The following is a 22,360-nucleotide window of genomic DNA, read 5'->3' on the forward strand; positions in this document are numbered from 1 at the left end:
ACAATGGAGCATAGGGAAAATAACTTGAAGGAGAAATTACTTAATTTTATAGAAAGTAGAGTTCTTCGAGATGTTTTGCCCATATGTGCGCTCCACCACCTGCCCCGCTTCCCCTCTGCTCTGCATTCCTTGACTCTGGACTTCGTGATTGAGAAGGACCTGGAGTGGCAGCGTGTGTGCCCCTCCCCATATGCTCTCATTCCAGAGGATATGCAGGCACGGACCTGCAGGCACAGCTGCCAAAAAATCTCTGATCAAGAGTGCATGAGTGCACAGATCCTCACATGGAGCACCCATGGGGACAAAACATCCAGCTACCGTACGAGTAAGTAACTTATGATCACCGTTCACATTATCAGGGTATTAAGCCACCTCTCCACCTCCTGAGCATTTCAGTCTGGGCTGCTGATTATCCTCATAGATTTTTAACAATAACACTTTTGGAAATGGTCAAATTGCAAACAATTTTAATTTATGAATGTCTTGTTACTTTAAAACCACAAGCTGTTTCCTTCCTTTTAAGCAAAACTGTAGTGGCCTACACAACACTGGTACCATGAACAATTCTCATTTCTGATTAGCTTTCTCTAATCAATACTCTAAAAATTTATAGTTCTGCAACAACATAACCATTAAACAGGTAGAAAATATTTACCCCTTTTTGCCTTTCACAGGATTAATATATCTGGCTGCAAGAATCATTTTAAATTTGTCCCAGAATTTTAACAGTTCACAGAAACTGCAAATTCTCTCCCTATTGCTGGATTGTCTTTAGAAAACATTAATTATTTAAAAAATTTTAAAAAGTCATTGCAATTCTTAACTATCGGTAACTCTTTCAAACAAGGAAGTTTTTGTTTATTCCCAAAGAGCCATTAGCTTCATAAAGTCCTCTAATGGAATAGTTTAGATGGCAATTAAGGGACAGCTGTCTTACATGTGTATTAGGCATCCAGAATTGGTTCGATTTGGCTCTCAATGCAAGCCTGTGTCTTTCGTCTGTTTTCAAGTAGTTGTTGACAAACGCTCTCAAAAGTATCTCTTTGATAGTGTCTGGCATTCTGCCTTTCCCTTTGTCCATGCAACTACCGAATGTTTGTGCTTAGTTTGTACCTCTTGTTGATTCTGGACACTTGGTGATCAGTGTGGATACCAGTGAGACACGGTACACCCGATTTGCAGATCAATAAGGTTTAATGTGCAAGGTTTTCTATAAATGTACTAGTTAGATACAAAGCCTAAAATTAACTACAGTATATCATACTCACTAAGCCTGGAGAGCTAAGCAGTTACTCAGAAGGCTGTATACAGGAACGGCTTTCTTCAGGGGCCCCACCAGGGAGTCAGTGGATCCTCTGGTCCAACCGGCAGCACTTCCCGCGGAGTCAGGTGTTGATAGAGTGCCCCCCTTTGTTTAAGTGATGAGTACTTATACCCTTCCATAAACAACCTTCATCTAATTCTCTCTCATTATCATATATGCTAATTACCTACATTGGGTTTCCACCCTTAACGACATTCCAGTCTCACCATAATAATTGGGGTCGTCAAAACAACATCTGGTGATAGGAGGGGTGGAGTAAAAGTATGCCTCTTGGCAATGAAACACTGTACCCACAGACGTTCAAGGATAACTTGTTGTTCCCATCACTGTTATCTGTGTGCAGCTGCAAGCAATACAGTATCTGTATTTTGTCTTATGTACCGTGCTATGCAGAAACTGAGACATCTATAAAGTTATTCGGTCTCTGCCACCTGGAAGATGTCATGCTACCAGGGGTCAGAATAGCCAAGCAAGCAACTGAAGCTATGCTAGGCCTGGAGAACAGTGGTCAAGCAACTCAAATTGTACTGGGCCTCCAACACCTCTCAGAACTACGCCTCCACTTCAAACTGTCACAGCCTAATCCCCGGTGAGATCGAATCATACACCTAGTCTTTATCACACTAATCTCTAGAATGTCATCTCATAACATCCAATATCATCCCAGTATCTCCACAAACAGCTATCATATAATGTCTAGGTCTTCTGTTTCTTCAGTGCAGATACCAGTTTCGTTTTAGAATATGTAGCAATCTATATGGATTGTTTGGAACCCTTTTCTGAAAAAGTGGTGGGCCTGCATGCTCAGCATTTCCTGCTGCCTTTCTCACATTTTCTCCAAATGTGTTCATATTTGCCTTTTCTGTTTTTTGTTTGCCTTCTGTTGTCTGCCTGCTCAGATTCATAGCTGAAGCTATGAAGCTAATTGAAGCTATGAACTTATGGAACTAATTGTCCAAATGCTGACTCCCAGATCCCTTCTGCTACACTGTGTTTTCTCTCTTTGGTCACACTCAAAGCCCTCCTCATTTTGTTTACATGATCAGCAACTGTTTATCTCAGCCAGTCCAATTCCTTTGCCAGTTTCTTAGCACTGTCTAGCATGGTTTTGTCAGTGCATGTTGACACATTCCTTTCTACTGCTCTGAAAGCAGCAGTGGTAGTTTATATCTCTCATTTTCTTTAAAAAACAACATTGATTGGGTCTTCCTTTATTACTTTAATCCAACTCCAGAATTTCTCAGTACTTAAAATAAAAATACATTTTAGAATTACTCATTTCTAACTTGTTTGCTGATTTACCATTTGTTTAACTTTTTATGTAAATCAGAACAACTTGTTAATATGGTTGACTCTATACGAGCTTCCTTAAGATTAATTTATTTTATACTTTTTTTTCCTGTTTTTCATAATAGTGAATGATCTCTAAACTTTTCCAAAGCTTCCGTCACCATTGGTCTAAGTGCCAGTTGCAGAACTGTATGTTGCTATGCAGAGCATCCAATCTTAGCAGTTTTATTGTACAAAAATCTTCAAATTAAAGTCCCAGGGCCTGGAATCAGGTAATTAAATGAGAATCTGAGCTGCTAACTACTTAATCCTCATGGAGGCAGAGAAAAGAACCCATTTATTATTTCTTTAAATCTCATGTTTTCAAGCCAAATCTCATGATATTTGAACACTTGGGATTGGCAATAGTGCATAATGTCAGTCTTGCAACCTGGTCAGACCTTGCTTTTATGCGTGATTAAAGCCATTACAAGATATAAAAGTAATTAACAATTTTTAATGTTAAACATCATGAGCACATTGGGCCCAGTCCGAAGTTGTAACAGTTTAATTCTGATGTAAGAAGAATATATTTCTTGGATAATCCTAACCATCTTCTTTTTATTCATTGCATATACAAGAAAAGAGCATGACTGAATGGATAACACCAAAAGCATTCTGTATTCTAGAAGTTGAGAATAAGTCGAGTTTGCTATGTTTCAAAGCAATACTGTAGAGTTCAAATACCATAGTGTGTTGTATAGAGCCTAACAGAATCAAATAGACTGTGTCACGCCCATACCATAAAAGTTGTAAAGCACAAAATAAGTATGTTAAAGCAATTCCAAATAAAGTCCATAATATGCTTACTCTGTCAGATAACAATATCCTCTCTCCTCAGATCTCCTAACTGGTGAAAGGAGGATACTGCTTGATATATGTTACCATCCATGATCTATAATTTCTCAGAATGGAATATCAATTCCCCTGTTTGAGGCGATGTACATTCCAAAAGTAAAATGAAAAATAAAACAAATTAGATATTCAGGTCATCGTCATTTGCAAAGTCAGAATCATATCTTCTGACACTTAGGGATTTTGGAATTTTTATAGGACTTTGCTATTAGTTTATCTAACAAAGCTCACCATAACACTCCACTTCTTCAAAGCGCTACACAAATGTTATTAATGTATCAGTCTCATGACACATATGTAATGGAGAAGGCACCTCTGTTCTTGGTGTTAGTTTATGCTAAAATTATATTTGTGTCAAATGCAAGCTATGATAACATTGAATATGTACAGTGGAGAACTAGTTTTCTGCTCCTTATTAAAATGGCTTGCACTATTTCTCTTCAGATCAGCATAAGATTTACAACTAACTGTTTAAAAATTTAGAGAGCTGATCTGGAGAGCGTTCCTTTTATTGACTTTTTCATCTTGTCTATGCTGCACATGAAAAAAATGTACTGTCCATGTTTTATGGAATAGCTAAACTCCATGGCCATGCTTGTATGACACAGTTGATGTTTAGATGTCTAACTTTCTCACATGTGGTCCACAGTCATGTTAAACCTCTAGAAGACATTAACTGCAGGCAGAAAAAGGGAACCTGGGGTAAGACCAGGATGAAAACTGCGTCTTTTTGTCGTGTATATTATTAGAAAATGTTTGATGAGAGAACACACACTGAAATTTTGAGCAGAAGCATCTGTATTCTTATTGCTGAAACTTCAACACTTAGTCATATTCATAGATTCCAAGGCCAGAAGGGACTAGTGTGATCAAGGCCGTTTTAAGACCTTCGTAGGCCCTAGGCACACTTGCCTTCGTAGGCCCCCCGACCGAAATTACTAATTTGATTTTAAGCTATTAATTTAAGCACATTAATTACGAGGTTTTGTGGCCCCTAATTATGCCACTCTGAGCAAAATATCAAATAAAAATTGTTCAAAATTGAAACCTGCATTTAATGCATTCCCTTTTGCTAATATTGTAACCATATTCCTTAAAAGCTTAGAAAATTTTAAATCTTGTCACAGAATTAAATTTACAATGGATATATGTAATAATATAGTAGTAATTTGTACCTTAGATAAATATATTTAATTTAAGATATTAATTTTGATTTTATCGTTTGCTTTTCAAATTTTTGGATACATTTTATTTTAGTTCACAAAATGTTTTGTAGACCCTGCAGGTTTCGTAGGCCCTAGGCACTGTGCCTATTGTGCCTAATGGATAATACGGCTCTGAGTGTGATCATCTAATCCAACTTCCTGTATAATGCAGACCATAGAATTTTCCTAAAATAATTTCTTTTGAATTAGAGCATGCCGTTTAGAAAACATCCAGTCCTGAATTAAAAATTTCCAGTGATGGAGAATCCACAACAACCCATGATAAATTGTTCCAATGGCTAATTAGTCTCACTTGTATATTTATGAATTATTTCCAGTATAAATTTGTCTAGCTTCAACTTCCAGCCATTGGCTCTTGTTATACATATCTTTGTCTGCTAGAATGAAGAATCCATTGTCAATTTTTATTTCCCATGTAGGTACTTGCAGACTGTGATCAAAACCCTTTAACCTTCTCTTTGTTAAGCTAAATAGAGTGAGCTCCTTCAGTTGATCACTATAAGGCATGTTTTCTAATCCTTTAATCATTCTCAAGTCTCTTCTCTGAACTCTCTTCTTGAATTTTGGAAACCAGAACTGGACACAACATTCCAGCAGCAGTTGCCACAGTGCCAAATACAGAAGTAAAATAACCTCTCTAATCCTACTGGAGATTCCCATTTGTGCATTTTGACTACATTGTCATACTGGGAATTCATCTTTAGCTGATTTATCCACCATGACCCTAAAATTTTGCACTCTGATTTCAGCTGTCTCCTTCTTTATATTCATATTTGTTTACAGGGTAGTCCAAAAACAGCCTAGAAGAAGGTGAAAGCATTGCAGACTTTATCTATATAGAATATAAATAAAGTGTTCCCTTGAATATCAGAGTTGATCATTGGTTTTCTTTCACAACTGAAAGGAAAGATGATAGTACTCATGAGCAGACAGTGCTTTGTAGGAGAGGGAATAACATGTAATATACCATACAACCAGCGTTCCAATTGAAGGAGGTGTGAATTTTTTTTTTAAAGAAAATTGTCATATTGCTGCCACTTATTGCCCCAGCTGAAAAAACATTGCTCCTGAGTAGGGGAATAACAGTGTTTCTCTCTGAAGCACCATGCTTCAAACATTGTGTGTGAATCTATCTTAGTATAGTATTCAGCAGTTACATTGCCTGCTTGCTAATTATTTGTATTGATTTCCTAATCCCACTACTATATTATGTAAAGACAAATATACGGGGCCAGTACACATTGGAGTAGCTTTATTAGCTTCAGTGTAGCCATACAGGCTTATATCAGATGAGGCTGTATCCTATTGTATCTCTAAAATATTCCAGTGCATTTTTAGACTACGTTTTTCTAATCACCCAGCTCTTAGAGAACGCTGTGTAGTTACACAGCCATAAGGAATGTTTCTCTTAGAGCTATTAATATAAGAAAATTACCTGTTAAGACTGGTAAAAGAGTGTGTGGGCATAATATAATAGGTCATTTCCCGTTAACAGCTTGCTTTAATACTGTTTTGATAATGAAATGTTACATCAGGTCTTACGTGTTTAAACAGATTATAAAATACTCTTCTGGAGCACACATGCACTATTCTCATTGAAGGCAGTTTTGTTTCTGAAGGCAGAATTTAAAATATTATAGTTTATCTAATTATTGACAGGAAAAATCTAACCTTTCACCCAAGTGCACAGTAGGGTTGTGGGAGGGGGATGGTATCAGGAGCTTCCCTTGAGCAGTGAACATTAGGGACCAAACACAATTGCAACTCTTGTGCTCAGAGGAAGAAGAGATTACTTTGTTCTTACTCCTCTGGGGGTACACAAGGGTGGCCAGGGGTCCCTTGTGCAATGGCCAGTGGATCTGACTGGCTGGCTACCTGGAAGAAGTAAGCTGCACTTCATAAATGTCTGTTTGTGCCTGAGAGCCTGTTGCTGTTCTCACTGCCCTTTAAAATGGGCCATGTCTACATGGTACAATTTAAGTTGTTAATCAGGCTTGAAAATATGTTCACATTAATGTACCTCTATTTTTCCCCATCCTAAATGGGATAATCTCACAGAAAGTGGTGTGACTTGATTACAATTAGGGATGTAAATATCAGTTACAAAAGGTAACCATTTAAACTATTAAATTGATATTGGTTGACGATTTACCTGATATAATTTTGTGTTCCCCCCCACACACAAACACCCCGCCCCCTCCCCTCAGCCCTTAGGTAGCATCCCCAGCCCAGCTCCCCATCTTAGAGCCATGGTCCCAGTGCAGTGCCTGTACCAGGGCCTCGGTCTTCCGGGGCAACAGTAGTGCAGCTGCCTCCGCCATGGCCCAACACAGTCACCATGGAGATGAAGAGCCTGCACCACTGGTTAACCAATAAGTATTAGTCTTAACGGTAAGACTAATACTTAACGGTTAACTGTTAAGTATTTTACATCCCTAATTACAATATCAGGAAGCAAAGAGACTTGCTAATCATAGCTGGTAGAATTATCCCAACTTGTCCATTTCTTCCTCAGACTTTTTTTGTGACCTCTTCATGATAGTCCATATCTCAGGAACCAGCTGTAATCTTTCCTAATTCTGATTTCTAGCATGGGGAAAAGAAGTCTTAATGACATGAAAAGAAAAAAGTAGCCTGAAAAGATTTAGCACTGAAAGACCCTGAATACTAATTTTGCAGCCAGAATCTTTAGCAACTTGGCCCCACAACATATCTGTCTGCGTGGAACATTTGGGTAAAATTTTGATCTGCATTTCCAGGTGCACTACAATGTTGGCAAAAGCTTGGCTGATAAAGGCAACCAAACAGCTGCAATCAAATACTACAGGGAAGCTGTAAGGTATTTCCAATTTATTGTTTCACTAAGCTGTTCTAAAAGTACTTTAATTTCTCAGGCATAGTAAGACTGAGAAAATGTTGAGGACTTTGGGATTTCAGCTGCAAAACGGTGCAGTGTTGCCTAACTAATCATCTAGCTGAAAGGAAAGGGAATGACCACAGTGCCTTGTTTCCTACAAGTAACTAATTTCTCTCATATTCTAGGCTGAACCCCAAATATGTACATGCCATGAACAACCTTGGAAATATCTTGAAAGAAAGAAATGAGCTCCAGGAAGCAGAGGGGCTGCTATCCTTAGCTGTGCAAATACAGTACGTTAAAACAATGTCAAGCATTGTTGCATCAATTGACCACAAACAATACCATGGGATCTTGTATTCCAAAGGCTAAAATGTATTTTAAAAATTTGCCTAGGCCTGATTTTGCTGCTGCATGGATGAATCTAGGAATAGTACAGAATAGTTTAAGAAGGTTTGAAGACGCGGAACAAAGCTACTGGACTGCAATTAAACATCGGAAAAAATATCCAGATTGTTATTACAATTTAGGACGGTTGGTAAGTGGGTTTTTTTTTTTTTAATGAAATTGTGCATGTGATTAAGAAATGATTTAAAGTGTGATAGCTGGATTTTCAATGTAAATTCTGCTTTATCACTTAACACTGACAGTAACTCAGATTTGCTTGAATGTGGATTGAGGGTGAGCTCATGTTTTTAAGACCATCTCTTGTCAGTCCCCAATCTACCTCTCTTACCTACAAAAAATGCAAAAAGAAGCATACTTCCTGAGTCATCATTACTTTTTCATCTAAAAACATAAGAATAAATATGTATGGGGGAAAACAATCTAGCTTCTATGCATCACAAAACTACCTTTTCCTCCAGAAGATAATTAACTAGTTACTCTTCAAAATGGCTTCAGTTCTAAAAAATATTAGTATATTTCAACAACCTGTTGTGTAACAGCTATACCAAAAATGAGAAAAAAAGTTCAATGTTTTCTTTAGCTTTTAAATAAAAATGTATATAGCCATCCTTTTCCTCTAGTCTCATGTACATCTAAAAACCATACACAATTCATACAAGAAAAGCAAAAGTAAAAGATGAATTTTTCATAATTCCTTTTTATCTCTAAAGATTTTAAAATACCATCATCTCTTAAACACTTTATGCCCTCCTTAATGCATCCCTGTCTAATGAATAAGATAATATTCTGATACTAGATACAGTAGTGTTTGTTTCTTTTGTGAAAAGAACGTAGGGAACGCTGAACAAGACAAATGGTTATCTCTTTAACATCTTTTGCATGAACTGTATGACAAAAGCAAATCAGGATGTAATTACTATGGATTGTCTTACTTTCAGTATGCAGATTTGAATCGCCACATAGATGCATTGAATGCATGGAGGAATGCTACAGTTCTGAAACCAGAGCATAGTTTGGCTTGGAACAACATGATTATACTGCTTGATAATACAGGTGCAGTATATTAATGGTTTTGATGGTTACTTACATAACAGTTCTTGTAAATCTTGAAGCTATAAATAGAGGGGTAGCCCAGAGATGCCAACCTTGCTCTGAGACTTTTAGAGATATTTATGAAAAAAATTAGACATCTGGACCTCTCCCCCCTCCCTCCCCACCCTCTGCTCCCCTCATCCCACAGAAACCAGAATCTTCCTCTCTTTCTTCCCTAGAGAAACAAGGATCTCTCCCCCGCCTCTCTCTGTGGCGAAGGTGAGGGCCTGCCGTGTGTCCTCCTCCCCTATTGTGCCCAAACAGAGAGAAAGGGAGGTTCAGCACTAGGAAAGCTGCCCTCCTATGTCACCTAGAGCCTTAATTATTTTGGTCAGTTCCAAGTGTGGACCTCCTTCTCAGAATGATACTCCTATTCTTCTCCCTCCTCAGTCATGTTCCATCTCATGCTCCTCCTTCCCCTCTCCCATAGACTCTGCAGTGAGGGTCAGATAGGAAGCAAGTCACAGCAATTGTCAATGGAGTTTGGGGTGCTGGATTCACACCGTCCAAGCCACAGGCTGTATGTTGCACTCTGCTTCATATGCTGGCGTGCTGTAGGTACCTAGTGAGTCAGGCTCCACATGGGGCAGTAAGAATGCAACACACAGCCTGTGGCTTGGGTGATGAATCCAGCAGCGCCCCGAACCCATTCAAAATCGTCACAGGTTGCCGCCAATGAGACCCTTACAGTACGTGCATGATTTGTGCAATGGAGGTGCTGGAGAAGAATGCCCCCTGTGATGCAGCACTGTTTGCTATGTTTGTTGGACCTGAGTGGTGGTAAAAGTGACACACGCATTTTTGTTCATGTGTGCGCGCTAGCAAAATTAGTTTTAAACCTGAATTAGTAAATTCATAATTACATGTACAAATTGGGAGGATTATGGAAAACTTAGGGACAGTGTTGGCATCTCTGGATATAGCTACAGTTATAGAACATGGATATTGACTGGTGTGGCTTAGGGTGCATGCTTACAGTGTTACCTGACTAACTGGGATCTGATATTAATGCATTCAGGAGTTGATATGATACGCGTTCAATAATGACAGAAAAGCTATAATTACTACACATATAAATGAGCCCCCAAACCCAAAGTCCAGTTTATATACTAGCTGCAAAAGAAATTTTTCTCACCAATGCAGGCGGTGGTTTCAATTCTTGACAACTTTTCGAAGAGCTTAGATCCGTAGTCTCAGAAGGCAGCTGGGCGAGACAACAGTTCTGTGTCTGGAATGATTTCTCAGTCTTGAAATGCACTTGCTAGTGGGATGGCTTCCCTTTTTATACTCTTAAGTTCAGTGTTTTCAAAGTATTTTTATTAATTACATGAGAGAACAAAGGAGATCCAAACAAATACAACAGGGGAAAGACCTACATGTTTTTGCTCAATTCAAAATGTGTTAGCTGTCTGGATTTTATTTAGCCAATAATCCAGCACTTATTTGTCACAAAGTTTCACCTTTTCCTAACAAAAGGGGGTTGGAGTTTGCTGAGATGAAAATTGAATAATAGCTGAGGTGGCACCCATCAGAAAATAGGGGATCATAAGATATCCTTGAAAAATACAGAGCTATTGAGGTATAGATGAGTTAATTACAGAAGATAATTTCATTAGGGAGACTGGTCAGTCAAGAGGGGCCATTAATCATAGGAAAGGCAGTTACCCTGATAAAATACCAGATATGCTTAAAGAAAAACAGCACGTGTGATGCAATAATAAGCAATCACTTCTTTTCAAAAAGAATTTCCAACCATCACCATACTTTTGCAATATGCATTTTATTAGTAATATTTGGTAGCTTAATTTTATAAGTAGACCCAGCCTAGCTTGAATTTCATAGTCTACAACAGTTAAAAAGCCTAGTAGCCTTTTGAAGCAGATCCATGCTTTTGCTTCCTCTTTACCTACTAGAAACTCTATACACTTTAGAATCTGCCCTGAAACAATGGAGCTTTGAATGATGCATTTGTATATGGGAGAAAAAAAAGTAAATTTAGTTGCATTTTAGAAGCAGTATGAAGCCACAAAACATTGCTGCTTGGAGCCTCTAATTTTGCAGGCATAATTTTGCATCTGCAATGAACTGTGCGGAAAACTGGTAGCACTGGATGTGCCTCTCTGTACAAATCAAAATTATGACAATTAAAGTGAGTTGAAGTAAATGAAGTGATGAAAATTAAGCCCTTAAATTATATTGGTGTTTCCTCAGTTGGATCAGAGTCATATGAACATGTCTATACTACAAACCAAACACTCAGAAGCATTACATGGAAGGAATTCAGCTGCATGCTTTCTATTAGTGTTATATGTTGGAAACATGAAGGTGTTTTGGTTTGTTTTTGAAGTCTCACTTTAGCCAAATTGTCAAATTTATTTTGTCAGCAGGAAATACACAGCATGGGTCTTTACTAAAGAAAAGCAGGCACTTTGTAATTTGTGTGTTCAACATTATTTAGAATATGCATATGGTCACAGTGTGGAAAGTAGCTAAAATATTAGTTATGTAAAAAGTTTTCTTTTCTTTTCCCCCCTCTCTTTCCTCATGCTATGCACTCCCAGGCAATTTAGCACAAGCTGAAGCAGTTGGAAGAGAGGCCCTGGAACTGATACCTAATGATCATTCTCTTATGTTTTCTTTGGCAAATGTATTGGGAAAATCACAGAAATATAAGGTATGTGAAGGGAAGTTATCTGAATTTTTGCATTTAAAAGTGAAATCTGTGGGAGGAAGGCACTGGACTGTGACTCAACAGATCAGGAGTCAGTGCCCTGCTATGTCACAGAACTCCTGTGTGACAATGGGCAAGATACTTAATCTCACTGTGCCTCAGTTCCCCAAAAATAAAATAGAGATGATGATGATTTCTTAACACCCATTGTGTCACAAGAATAAATCTAAATAGTTGGGGGCATCCAATCACTGTGGTGAATACTTTGAAAAATAGAAGACAGATAAGGTAGTTAAGCCTGTAAATAGGATGGGATTGAAAGAACAAACCCAGTCCTTGTATTTGGACATAAAGAAAACCTCTGCAAATAAGGAGGTAAACACAATTCATCTGGTAAAGGTTAGATGTTTGTTTCTGAAAGTAAGTGACTACCCGAAGTAAAAAGAATTAATCTCTTAATTAAATATTCTCATCGGTATTTGTCACCATTGCTACAGCATGAAGGAGAAATAAAACACACATTAACAGGAGACTACATAATGGAAAGGCAGGGAGGAAAAAAATGCAATTAACTGTTCCATTTGGTCTCATTTTCTGTAAGGGGTAGTTTAGGAGCAAGGACTCAAAGTCAAGTCATGCATCTGTGCAGTGTTTTGCATCTGGATCAGCAGTGGCACACAGCTCTGCATATGTGGCACAAAGGTGTGTTTGAGTTATGTTTGCTTGTTAAGGAGCCAAAAGTTAGACTTCTTTTGTGGAATCACTGACTGAGAATAAGCCACTTACTGTGAATAAATGTAGTTGTCCTCACTGCCTCTGTGTTCATCCTCATCATCCGAAATGTATGTGAGAGGAAGAGATGTATAATCTGGGAAGCTTTTAGGATTCTTCATATAAACAATGTTTGCTGCACCTAAGTCCTTATTTGTAGCAATAATCTAGCATTGAGGTAACATCCAGAGCACATCTTGAATAAGGGTCTTTATCACCTGGATGGCCACAGCAGTTTTAGTTGGTTGTTTTTGTACTCCCTGATTTTCTCCAGAAGAGAGTCTATCATAAGGTATCATAATATTTTAACCATGTCCCAAAGGGTGCTAATTGCCCTTCAAAACAGTAACAGACAAAATCCTGCTCTGAGGAGATTACAGTTTAATTTTGGGCATGACTCATGGATGAGAGACAACAGGGGCAACACCAGTAGGATTATGTAGTTATTGTTAAGGCTAATGTACAGTATGATGGAGTAAAGCATTTTTTACAATGAGAAAAGAATAATAAGTACAAGACTAACTGGCAAGTTTGCTGTAGTTGTCAGAAGAAATGGGCTTTTAGAGAGCACTTGCAAGAGAAGAAGGGAATAGGTTTGATAACCAGCTCCGGAAAGTCATTGTTTGCAGTGGGGTAGCATAGAACAAATGGCAGAGATGGCTGTGCGCGAAAATGGGGCTCTGAGGTTGACACCATTTATGGAGTGGAAGGAACAAGAAAATGGTAGTGGAGGAGAATGTGATGAGAAGCTCAGTGTGATCAGTGGGGAAGTGTGGATTTATGCAGGGCATAAAAAGACACTAACAGGTCATTTAAACTTGAGGTGATGTAGCAGGGGGAGAACAAGTGGAGGGATTCAATGAAGGGGACTGATGTGGTTTGTTCAATAGGAAAGGAAAATGATCTTAGCAGCTGCATTTTGTATGAACTGGGGGAGAGGAAGGTAGGTGTCAGGAAAGCTAGGGAAGCAGTAGATTACAGGAATAAAGATGGGAGATGATGAGAGCCTGGACAAGAGTTGTAGGTATAAGGACAGAGAGAAAGAGATGAATCTTTTTCCTAGAAGAGATTTCTGAGATACAAGATTAGGATGTGTTGAGTGCCTAGACATGTGGAATGAAATTTGTGTTGGGGAGAAAGATTGAAAGATGATATGGCTTCCAGCACTTAATGGATAGATATGCTCATAAATGTGCCTGCATAAGAGTTGCTAAGGTGTCAGTTCTGCCCTTGAAATGCACACTAAGCATATTTTTTTCAATTCAGAGTCCTTTTGAAACATTCTGTTGATTCAGAAGCTTGAAAGCTAGGTTTTCATTCAATATAACTGCAGTAACGTTCCCTTAGTTACAAATTCACTTTGCATTTTTCCAAATGGATGACTTATTGTTAGAAATGTAACTCCTAAGCATATGAAAGATAGAACTTCTTAATTGAGATCTGGTTTTAGCAAATTAGTTTCCTTCCTTAAATGTACTCCCTGTTTGAAATAGACAAAGTAATCACAGATCTCGGAAGCCATCTCTAACGCTTTGAAAGTACACGTCTATTATATGTATACGCACGATGTTTTTGTTCCAGAAATACAAGATGTTAGCCCCATTGGCTAATTCAACAGGACTCCATATTTGAGGTAAAAACAAACTCCAGTTTTGTACTGCAACTCTGACAGCAGATGGAATGCAGCATGCTTTTTCAAAACCTTGGCTACCCACAGTGCTGCAAGTATCCTGACAACACTTAATTTAAAGATTTGGCCATCCAGACCAACTGAAATTTATATTTAATCCACATCTCTGGTAGTATGAATGTGATGTTCTTCAAACTGCCTTTAATCATCTGATTCTTGTCTACTAACTGCTGAGTAAAGCAATGGCAATAAAATCTTTTCAATAAATCTATGCCAGAAGGCATATGGTTAATGGGAGTCAGCTGCAAACATGTATTTTATTAAGTCTTCTGGAGAACACCATGCACAGTAACTGTATTCTATAATACTTGGATAGAGGAGGAATGAGTTCCTATGTTTTCTGCTCCTACTGTGTGGCTGGTGACAATTTACTGTGAGACTGGCTTAACTGGCAGCAACACATCTGTGCACTCTGATGGCTGTATCTTCACAATGGAAAAAGCGAAAGTCTACATCTTAACTAAAATCTCCAAAATATTATATAATGCAGCAAAAACTGCAAAGAGATTCCAATATTTGGGGAAGTGTAACTTTACTAATCTTTTACTTTTTTCCTGCTCCTGATGTTAGGGCTGGTTTGTTTGGAGGATTTTGCTGTGTGTGTATGTGTAATCAACTTGGAGACGGATGGAGGTGCCAGTCCTGCCACTAAAGGCCTGTTTTGCCCACTTTAGAGAGTTCAGACACCCTGGTTCAGTAGCTTGTTCCCATGCAAGGGCATAGTATGCCTTCATGGCTGTGGTTTATAGAACTTTTTTCACAGGACAGCCTGTGTTTGTTTTTTGGACCTAAAATGTAAAGGCCTCGCACACTAGACAATCATCTGGGGAGTGGCCTTTCCTGAGGTGAATCAGACAGTGACTGTGTGCATTAAGGAATGCCTACACAGCAGTTGGGAGGTGCGATTCCCAGCATGGGTAGACGTAGACACACATGCGAATGCTGCTTGAGCTAACACCAAAGAATTGCAGTGTGGCTGTGGTGGCACAGATGGTAGCTTGGGTTAGCTGCCAAATACATACCTAGGGGGTCTTGTGGCTAGGCCAAACCACTGCCTGTGCAGCGGCAGCCACGCTGCTATTTTGAATGCTCCAACTTGAGCAGAGCTAGCACGTCTGTCAGTTCACACTGGCAGTTGCACCTCCCAGCTGCTGTGTGGACATACCCACAGACTCAGGTAGCACAAAACAGACCACTTAAAGCTGGCATTTTTCTCGAAGTCTTTTGCCTAGGAACTGAGCTGGAGACTGTCCCAGAAGCTAAAATGTGCAGCAGCACAGAAACTACCTAAAATTACCTTTTTAAAACACCTAAACAAACAAACACAAGTTAATATGATAACTTTTAACGAGAGATTCTGTGGACACAAAGCAAAGGCGTATACACTGACAGCTAGCTTTGGGAAGATAAAAATTGAAGTGGTTAAGAAATTGACCAGATTCTTATGATCTTGGCTCTGAAGGTTTGGTGCCATGAGACGGCTTTGTTTTTCCTAAAAGGTTCCAAAAAGTTGTCAATGCTGGGGGGACATCCCATAAGTGGGAATATTCAGAGGCCACTTGTAGAAGTGATTTTTCAGTGATTTGTAGTTTTTATGTTTTAAAGTAAAGAGGTACTGTTCCTCAATGTGGACTATATCCAGACCTCAGCTTCAGATGTGTTTGCTGTAACTGTGTCTTAATAAAATGTGGTTAATTTTATAACAGTGGGAAGAATGTAACTTAAAAAAAGGTCAAAAGTTTTTGCTTAGAACTTAAAAACAATATGAAATATATTATTACCTCGTGTCAAGAACAACCAGGGAAAACTTCTACCTAAAAGGTGAATATTTTGAAACGTTAGGAATATGTGAACATTTTATTAAAACATAAATAAACTGCTTTGCAAACTTAACCATAGTGGGTACTGCTAGTTGCTTGCTATAATAGCAATAGCCTATGAAACATTGGTGCCTGCATAGCAAGTATTCTTCTTCGAGTGCTTTCTCATGTCCATTCCATTGTAGGTGTGTGCACATCTCCATGCACGGTTACCGGAACTTTTTTCCCTTTAGCAGTACCTGTAGGACTGGCTATGGCGCCTCTGAAGCCCCGCGCACATGCCACCCCAGTGGCTGTATTGGGGACCCTGGGGATTTCCAGTCGGTCCAGGTCCACAGTCATTCAGGTCATCTGGGGTGCAGTCCACGCCACAGGCACCAGAGAAGGGCTATCATTTGGCCTCTTACGACTATTTAGACCCCCATGAAAGGACTTCTGTTGGGGCTCCTTGTCAGCGGGATGCGCAACCCACTGCTCCCTTCCAGTTCTCCTCCTCTTCCCAGACAAGGTGGTAACCCAGGGATACTCATTGCCCATTGGATGATTTCATGGTGCATCAAGAGCTTCTAAAGAAGGTGGCATCCAACTTGGGGTTGGCATTGTCCTGGCAATGGCCACCCCAGCCTGGGCTGCCTTTCATGTGCATGAAGGGATGTTGAAAATAGTGAAGGCCCTGTGGCAGACTCTTCATCAGTGGCCCCAACTTCTAAGGGGGGCTGAGAAAAAATATTATGTCCTGGCCAAAGGATTGAAGTACCTTTTCAGCCACCCCTCTCAACTTCAATCTCTGGGACTCGTTAAAGCGCTTTGCGGATGCTCTGCCCCAGGACCAGGCGCTGGACTTTAGCACCATCCTGGAGGAGGGTGTCACAGTGGCCCGGGCAGTGCTGCAGGTGACTTTGGACACAGCAGTCTTGGTGGGCAGAGCCATGACCTCCGCCATGTTCATGTGCAGGTGCTCATGACTGCAATCCTCGGGGAAGTTCCAGGAGGTCCAACAGTCCATCCAGGACATCCTCTTTGACAGGTCGGCCTTGTTCTCTGACCAGAGAAATGCGAAGTTTCATGGTCTGAAAGACTCGAGGGCCACGCTCCACTCCTTGGGTCTGTATATGCCCCAGGCCTCTAGACATCAGTTCCTTTCCCAGGGCCAGCAACAGCAGAGGTACCAGCCACAGCGGTTCACGCCTTACAGACAGAGGGACAGAAATAGGAGGTCTAGGAGACGTCATCCAATGCCAGGGTCCTCCTCAGCCCTCCAGCAAGGGTTGTCTAGGTGATCCGGTAATCAGAGGAGGTCATTTTGAAGGTGCGCCCAAGGGTGGCATCCCAGCCTGTTCCCTGGATCCCTCCCATCTCTTCTTAAACCGCCTACCTCCCTTTCTGTCCGAATGGGCCAAGGTCACTTCTGATCACTGGGTCTTTAGCGTAGTTTCAGCAGGCTATGCCCTCCAATTTGCTTCTACGCCTCCCAACAAGCCTCCCTCCCCATCCCTCTTCAGGGACCCCTCTCATGAGCAACTCCTCATGCAAGAGGTAGAGACCCTTCTCAGCCTGGGAGCCGTAGAAGGGGTTCCACCGGATATGAAGGGAAAGGGTTTTACTCGAGGTACTTCCTCATTCCCAAAGCGAAAGGGGGTCTAAGATCCATACTAGACCTGCATTGTCTCAACAAATATGTCAAGAGGCTGATATTTCGCATGGTCTCCCTTGCCTTCATCATCCCCTCCGTGGATCCAGGAGACTGGTATGCTGCCCTCTACCTAAAGGATGCATACTTCCACATTTCTGTCTTCCCCAGTCACAGGCGTTTCCTCCATTTCTTGGTAGATGGCTCCCACTACCAATTCGCAGTGTTGCCCTTTCGCTTTTCCTCGGCCCCAAGGGTGTTTAGAAAATGTATGGCAGTGGTGGCGGCGCACCTGAGGCGCAAAAGGGTCCAGATATTTCCCTATGTGGATGACTGGCTAATTGGGCAGATCCAGGGCCCAGGTCCAGAACAGTATAGATCTAACATGCACCACCTGCTGTTGGCTGGGCCTGCTAATAAATGAGCAGAAGTCCACATTAACCCCAGTGCAGCAGATAGAGTTAATCGGGGGCATCCTGCACACATCCCAAGCCAGAGCTTTTCTACCCCAGCCACGCTTTGAGGTGATGTCTGCCGTCATTGCTCGCCTGCACCTCTGCCTGATGACTTTTTAGGAAAAAGTTTTTTACTAGAAGGGTGGTGAAGCACTGGAATGGGTTACCTAGGGAGGTTGTGGAATCTCCATCCTTAGAGGTTTTTAAGCTGAGGCTTGACAAAGCCCTGGTTGGGATGATATAGCTGAGGTTAGTCCTGCTTTGAGCAGGGGGTTGGACTAGATGACCTCCTGAGGTCCCTTCCAACTCTAATATTCTATGATTCTATGACAGCAGCCAGGCACTGTCTCCAGCTGTTACGCCACATGGTAACCTGCACTTACGTGGTGAGGCTGGCTCGCCTAAGACTCAGACCACTTCAGTCATGGCTGGCCTCGGTTTATGCCCTGAGCAGACATTCCCTGGATTGGGTGGTCACAGTTCCCCCCAGATCCTGGCCACACTAGACTGATGGTGGAGCCCCCGGGCAATGTTGAGGGGTGTGCCGTTCGAAGAGCTAGTCCCCTCGGCCACCCTGATATCAGACACCTCGGACTTAGGGTGTGGGGCCCATATCAGCACCAAGCTCGGCACAGAGGAGGTTTGGTCGAGGGAGGAGAGGTGCATTCACATCAACGTGAGAGAGGTACGGGCTATTTGACTAGCATGTGGAGTGTTCTTCCACTTTATTGCAGGCAAGGTGGTGCAGGTACTGACAGACTGTACAGTGGCCATGTATTACATCAACAGGCGGGGGACTGTACAGTGGCCATGTATTACATCAACAGGTCACTGCATCCAGGTGTGGTCTCTATGACTTTCCAATGGTGGGGCTGTCCCCAGGTGCACCTGTTTGCATCAGCATGGAACAAGAAATGCCTGCAATTCTGCTCCCTCCACGGTCTGGAGGCCAGTTCACTCTCCGACGCCTTCCTTCTGCAGTTGTCAGGGAGCTTCATATACGCGTTTCCACCCATTCCTCTCCTTCACAAAGTCCTGCTGAAAATCAAGAGAGACAGGGCAGAAGTTATCTTAATTGCACTGACCTGGCTGCACCAGCACTGGTTCAGCACGTTGCTGGACCTATTGATCTCTGGAGCTTGAGAGGGCATGATCTCCTGTCCCAGGATCATGGTCGCTTACTGCACCCGGACCTGGACTTCCTATACCTCATGGCGTGGAGCCTTTGTGGCTGAGCGCAGACGAGCAAGCCTGTTGGGCACAAGGTCAGCAAATCCTGCTGGGTAGCAGGAAACCTTCCATGCAGGTCACATATCGGGTTAAAGGGAAACTATTTACCTGTTGGGCAGAGTCCCAGGGGATTTCGCCTGGGCTGTCGCCGATACAGGTGATCCTGGAGTACTTGTTGCGCCTAAAACTCCAGGGGCTAGCCGTGGCCTCCCTGAAGGTCCACCTAGCAGCTATATCGGCGTTCCACCAGCCTTTGTAGGGAAGATCAGTTTTCCCCCACTCTGACAATTAGTTTCCTGAAAGGAGTGGAGAGGCTCTATCCACAGGTCCGTGACCCGGTGCCTCCTTGGGCTCTCAACCTGGTCCTCTCGCAGCTCACAGGGACCCCCTTTGAGCCCATGGCTTCATGCCCTTCACTGCTGCTGTCTTGGAAGGAGGCTGCCTTGGTGGCCATTACCTCAGCAAGGAGGATCTCCGAGATTGGGTTGCTGACCTCGGAGCCTCCTTATACTGTGTTCTATAAAGACAAGGTTCAGTTGTGGCTGCACTCGGCCTTCCTGCCTAAGGTGGTTTCCCAGTTTCATTATAACCAAGACTTTTTTTCTCCCTGTGTTTTTCCCCAAACTGCATGGTTCAGAGGAGAGGAGGTGGCACACGCTAGATGTTAGATGGGCGTTAGCATTCTACATCGAGCACACAAGGCCGTTTCGGAGATCCACACAACTCTTCGTCGTGGTGACTAATCAGATGAAGGGCTTTCTGTCCATCTCATTGTGGATAACTTCCTGCATCAAGTTCTGCTATGAGCAAGCGAAGATGCCGCTTCCGGGGATAATTACAACCCACTCAACCAGAATTCAAGGTTCATTTACAGCCTTCCTAACGAGTGTGCCTGTGCAAGACATCTGCAGGACTGCCACCTGGTCATCTGTACAAACCTTCATGTCCCCCTACACCAGGGGTGGCCAACCAGTCAGAGACGAAGAGCCGCAAAGAGCCACATTTACCTTTTCAGTCTCCCCTTCTCTCTTACCCTCCACCGAAAAGCTTGTCAATTTCAAAGAGCCGCGAGCCGCATTTGTATGACCAAAGAGACGCATGCGGCTCGCGAGCCGCCCGTTGGCCACCTCTGCACAACACCATCATCCAGCAGGTGTGGGACAACGTGGGCTTCGGCAGAGTGGTGCTGCAGGCAGCTCATCCATAACTCCAATCCACCTCCAAGGTATTGCTTGAGTGTCACCTATAATGGAATGGACATGAGCAAGCACTCGAAGAAGAAAAGACAGTTACTTACCTTGTAACTGTTGTTCTTCGAGATGTGTTGCTCATGTCCATTCCATGATCCACCCCCGACCCTGCTGTTGGAGTTGGTGGCAAGAAGGAACTGAGGGGGCATAGGGCCGGCAGGGCCTCATATACCGCAGCATGTGCACAGGGCTCCAGGGGGCACCAGAGCTGGCCCTACAGGTACTGCTAAAGGGAAAAAAGCCCAGAGGCGTGCCCACACCTACAATGGAATGGACATGAGCAACACATCTCGAAAAACAATTACAAGGTAAGTAACCATCTTTTATAGTTTCTATTTTCTGGAGGCTGTTATCACCAGACAGCAACAAGTGCAGGTACTGTTATATATAACATTGTGGGGAGGTAATGTATTGTATAGATGAGAAAATACGGCTACAACTTTAATACAGTTTGTAAAGTCTTTGGTGCACTCTGCATTGTATGTACTACAAAAGTAACCTATCGTGTGGATATCTTCTTCCAAATTATTCAGGAATCTGAAGCTTTGTTCCTCAAGGCAATTAAAGCCAATCCGAATGCAGCGAGTTATCATGGTAATCTGGGTAAGAACCGTTCTAACTCAAGTGCAAATTTTTTTAATCAAATGCACTGTTTGTTCCCTTATGTTCACTGTGTATAAAAAGCAGTGTTTTGAGACTTGTTCTTGCTGGGTGGATTTCTATTCTGACTAATTTCTAGAAAGCCATCAACAAGGAAACGGGGCATCAAAAACTAAAAGCTGTCATGTGGTGTGATAGATCAAACAAGCTGCATATCATAGTCCAGAGATGGCTGAACTTCAGTGGTTGCAAATTGGTTCATTTGAGCTATGCTTGTAAACCCCTATGAGCTCACATCAATACAGTAATTTATGGCCACGACATAATTCATTTCTCCATCATTCCATGGCCAGTTCTTTCCCCAGCTATACTCCTGCAGCTGGCAGAAGAACAAACTACTACTGTGCCACTAGCCAGCAAAAAAAATCTTTATTGGAACCAAATGCTTTGATTTTGTTTTCCAAGTGATTGGCAAGATTGCACATTATTCAACAATATTGCTAATGAAAACTCCTCATTGCTGTTTCAGCTGTGCTTTACCATCGCTGGGGAAATCTTGACTTAGCCAAGAAACACTATGAAGTCTCTCTGAAGCTTGACCCTGCCGCACCCGGGACCAAGGAAAACTACAGCCTCTTAAAAAGAAAACTGGAACAATTGCAAAAGAAAGGCGATGTTTGATGTTTCTTTTCAGGCTGTCAGCACATGCTGCATACCTTTAATGTTACCTGGCTACTTTTAACCATGTAATTGATTCAGTCACATTGTTTTTAAAAATAATAATTACAACACCTCTAATGCACACTCAAATGCTTCATTTGGTCTTATATTGGAAATTTTTTTTTCAGTTGACTCAACTGTAGATTCTAAAATTTCAGCTCAAGGATTGGGTATCTTCTCTGGTTTTGTTTTTTAAAATATTTGACTGTTTTTAAGTCCATTAAATACACTCAGACAGGTATGTGAAATTAATGTATGGTGCAGTTTCACAACTGTACTTCACAACACAATCAGTAAATAGCAAAGTTCCTTTTCACATGAAGTTGACTTATTCATGTGACTCTTAGTAGCAGTATAGAATATTGAAATGCAAAAAATGACTGAAATGGCACTTTCCTAGTTGAAAATGTGATCTCTACATGTATGCAGAGT

The 22,360-nt window shown here is 41.5% G+C and overlaps 1 protein-coding gene across 4 annotated transcripts in view; it reads left to right on the plus strand.

The window, feature by feature from the left end:
* TMTC4 (transmembrane O-mannosyltransferase targeting cadherins 4) overlaps window positions 1-22,012 on the plus strand; it is an 81,231-nt gene extending 59,219 nt beyond the window's left edge. For 3 of the 4 annotated variants that reach the window (XM_067536860.1, XM_067536858.1, XM_067536861.1), the window contains 7 exons: window positions 7,494-7,573; window positions 7,777-7,884; window positions 7,988-8,129; window positions 8,938-9,052; window positions 11,653-11,765; window positions 21,142-21,211; window positions 21,738-22,012. In XM_067536860.1, the coding sequence (XP_067392961.1) occupies window positions 7,494-7,573; window positions 7,777-7,884; window positions 7,988-8,129; window positions 8,938-9,052; window positions 11,653-11,765; window positions 21,142-21,211; window positions 21,738-21,889 (780 nt within the window). In that variant the 3' untranslated portion in view covers window positions 21,890-22,012. Of the gene's footprint in view, window positions 1-7,493; window positions 7,574-7,776; window positions 7,885-7,987; window positions 8,130-8,937; window positions 9,053-11,652; window positions 11,766-14,114; window positions 14,664-21,141; window positions 21,212-21,737 lie in introns of those variants that run through there. The other variant, XM_067536859.1, reaches the window with a different exon arrangement.
* The last annotated feature ends 348 nt before the right edge of the window (window positions 22,013-22,360 follow it).

The sequence above is a fragment of the Emydura macquarii genome, unplaced genomic scaffold, assembly GCF_026122565.2.
Source record: "Emydura macquarii macquarii isolate MOO-44397 ecotype Brisbane River unplaced genomic scaffold, CSIRO-AGI_Emac_v2 contig_3671, whole genome shotgun sequence".
NCBI lineage: Eukaryota > Metazoa > Chordata > Testudines > Chelidae > Emydura > Emydura macquarii.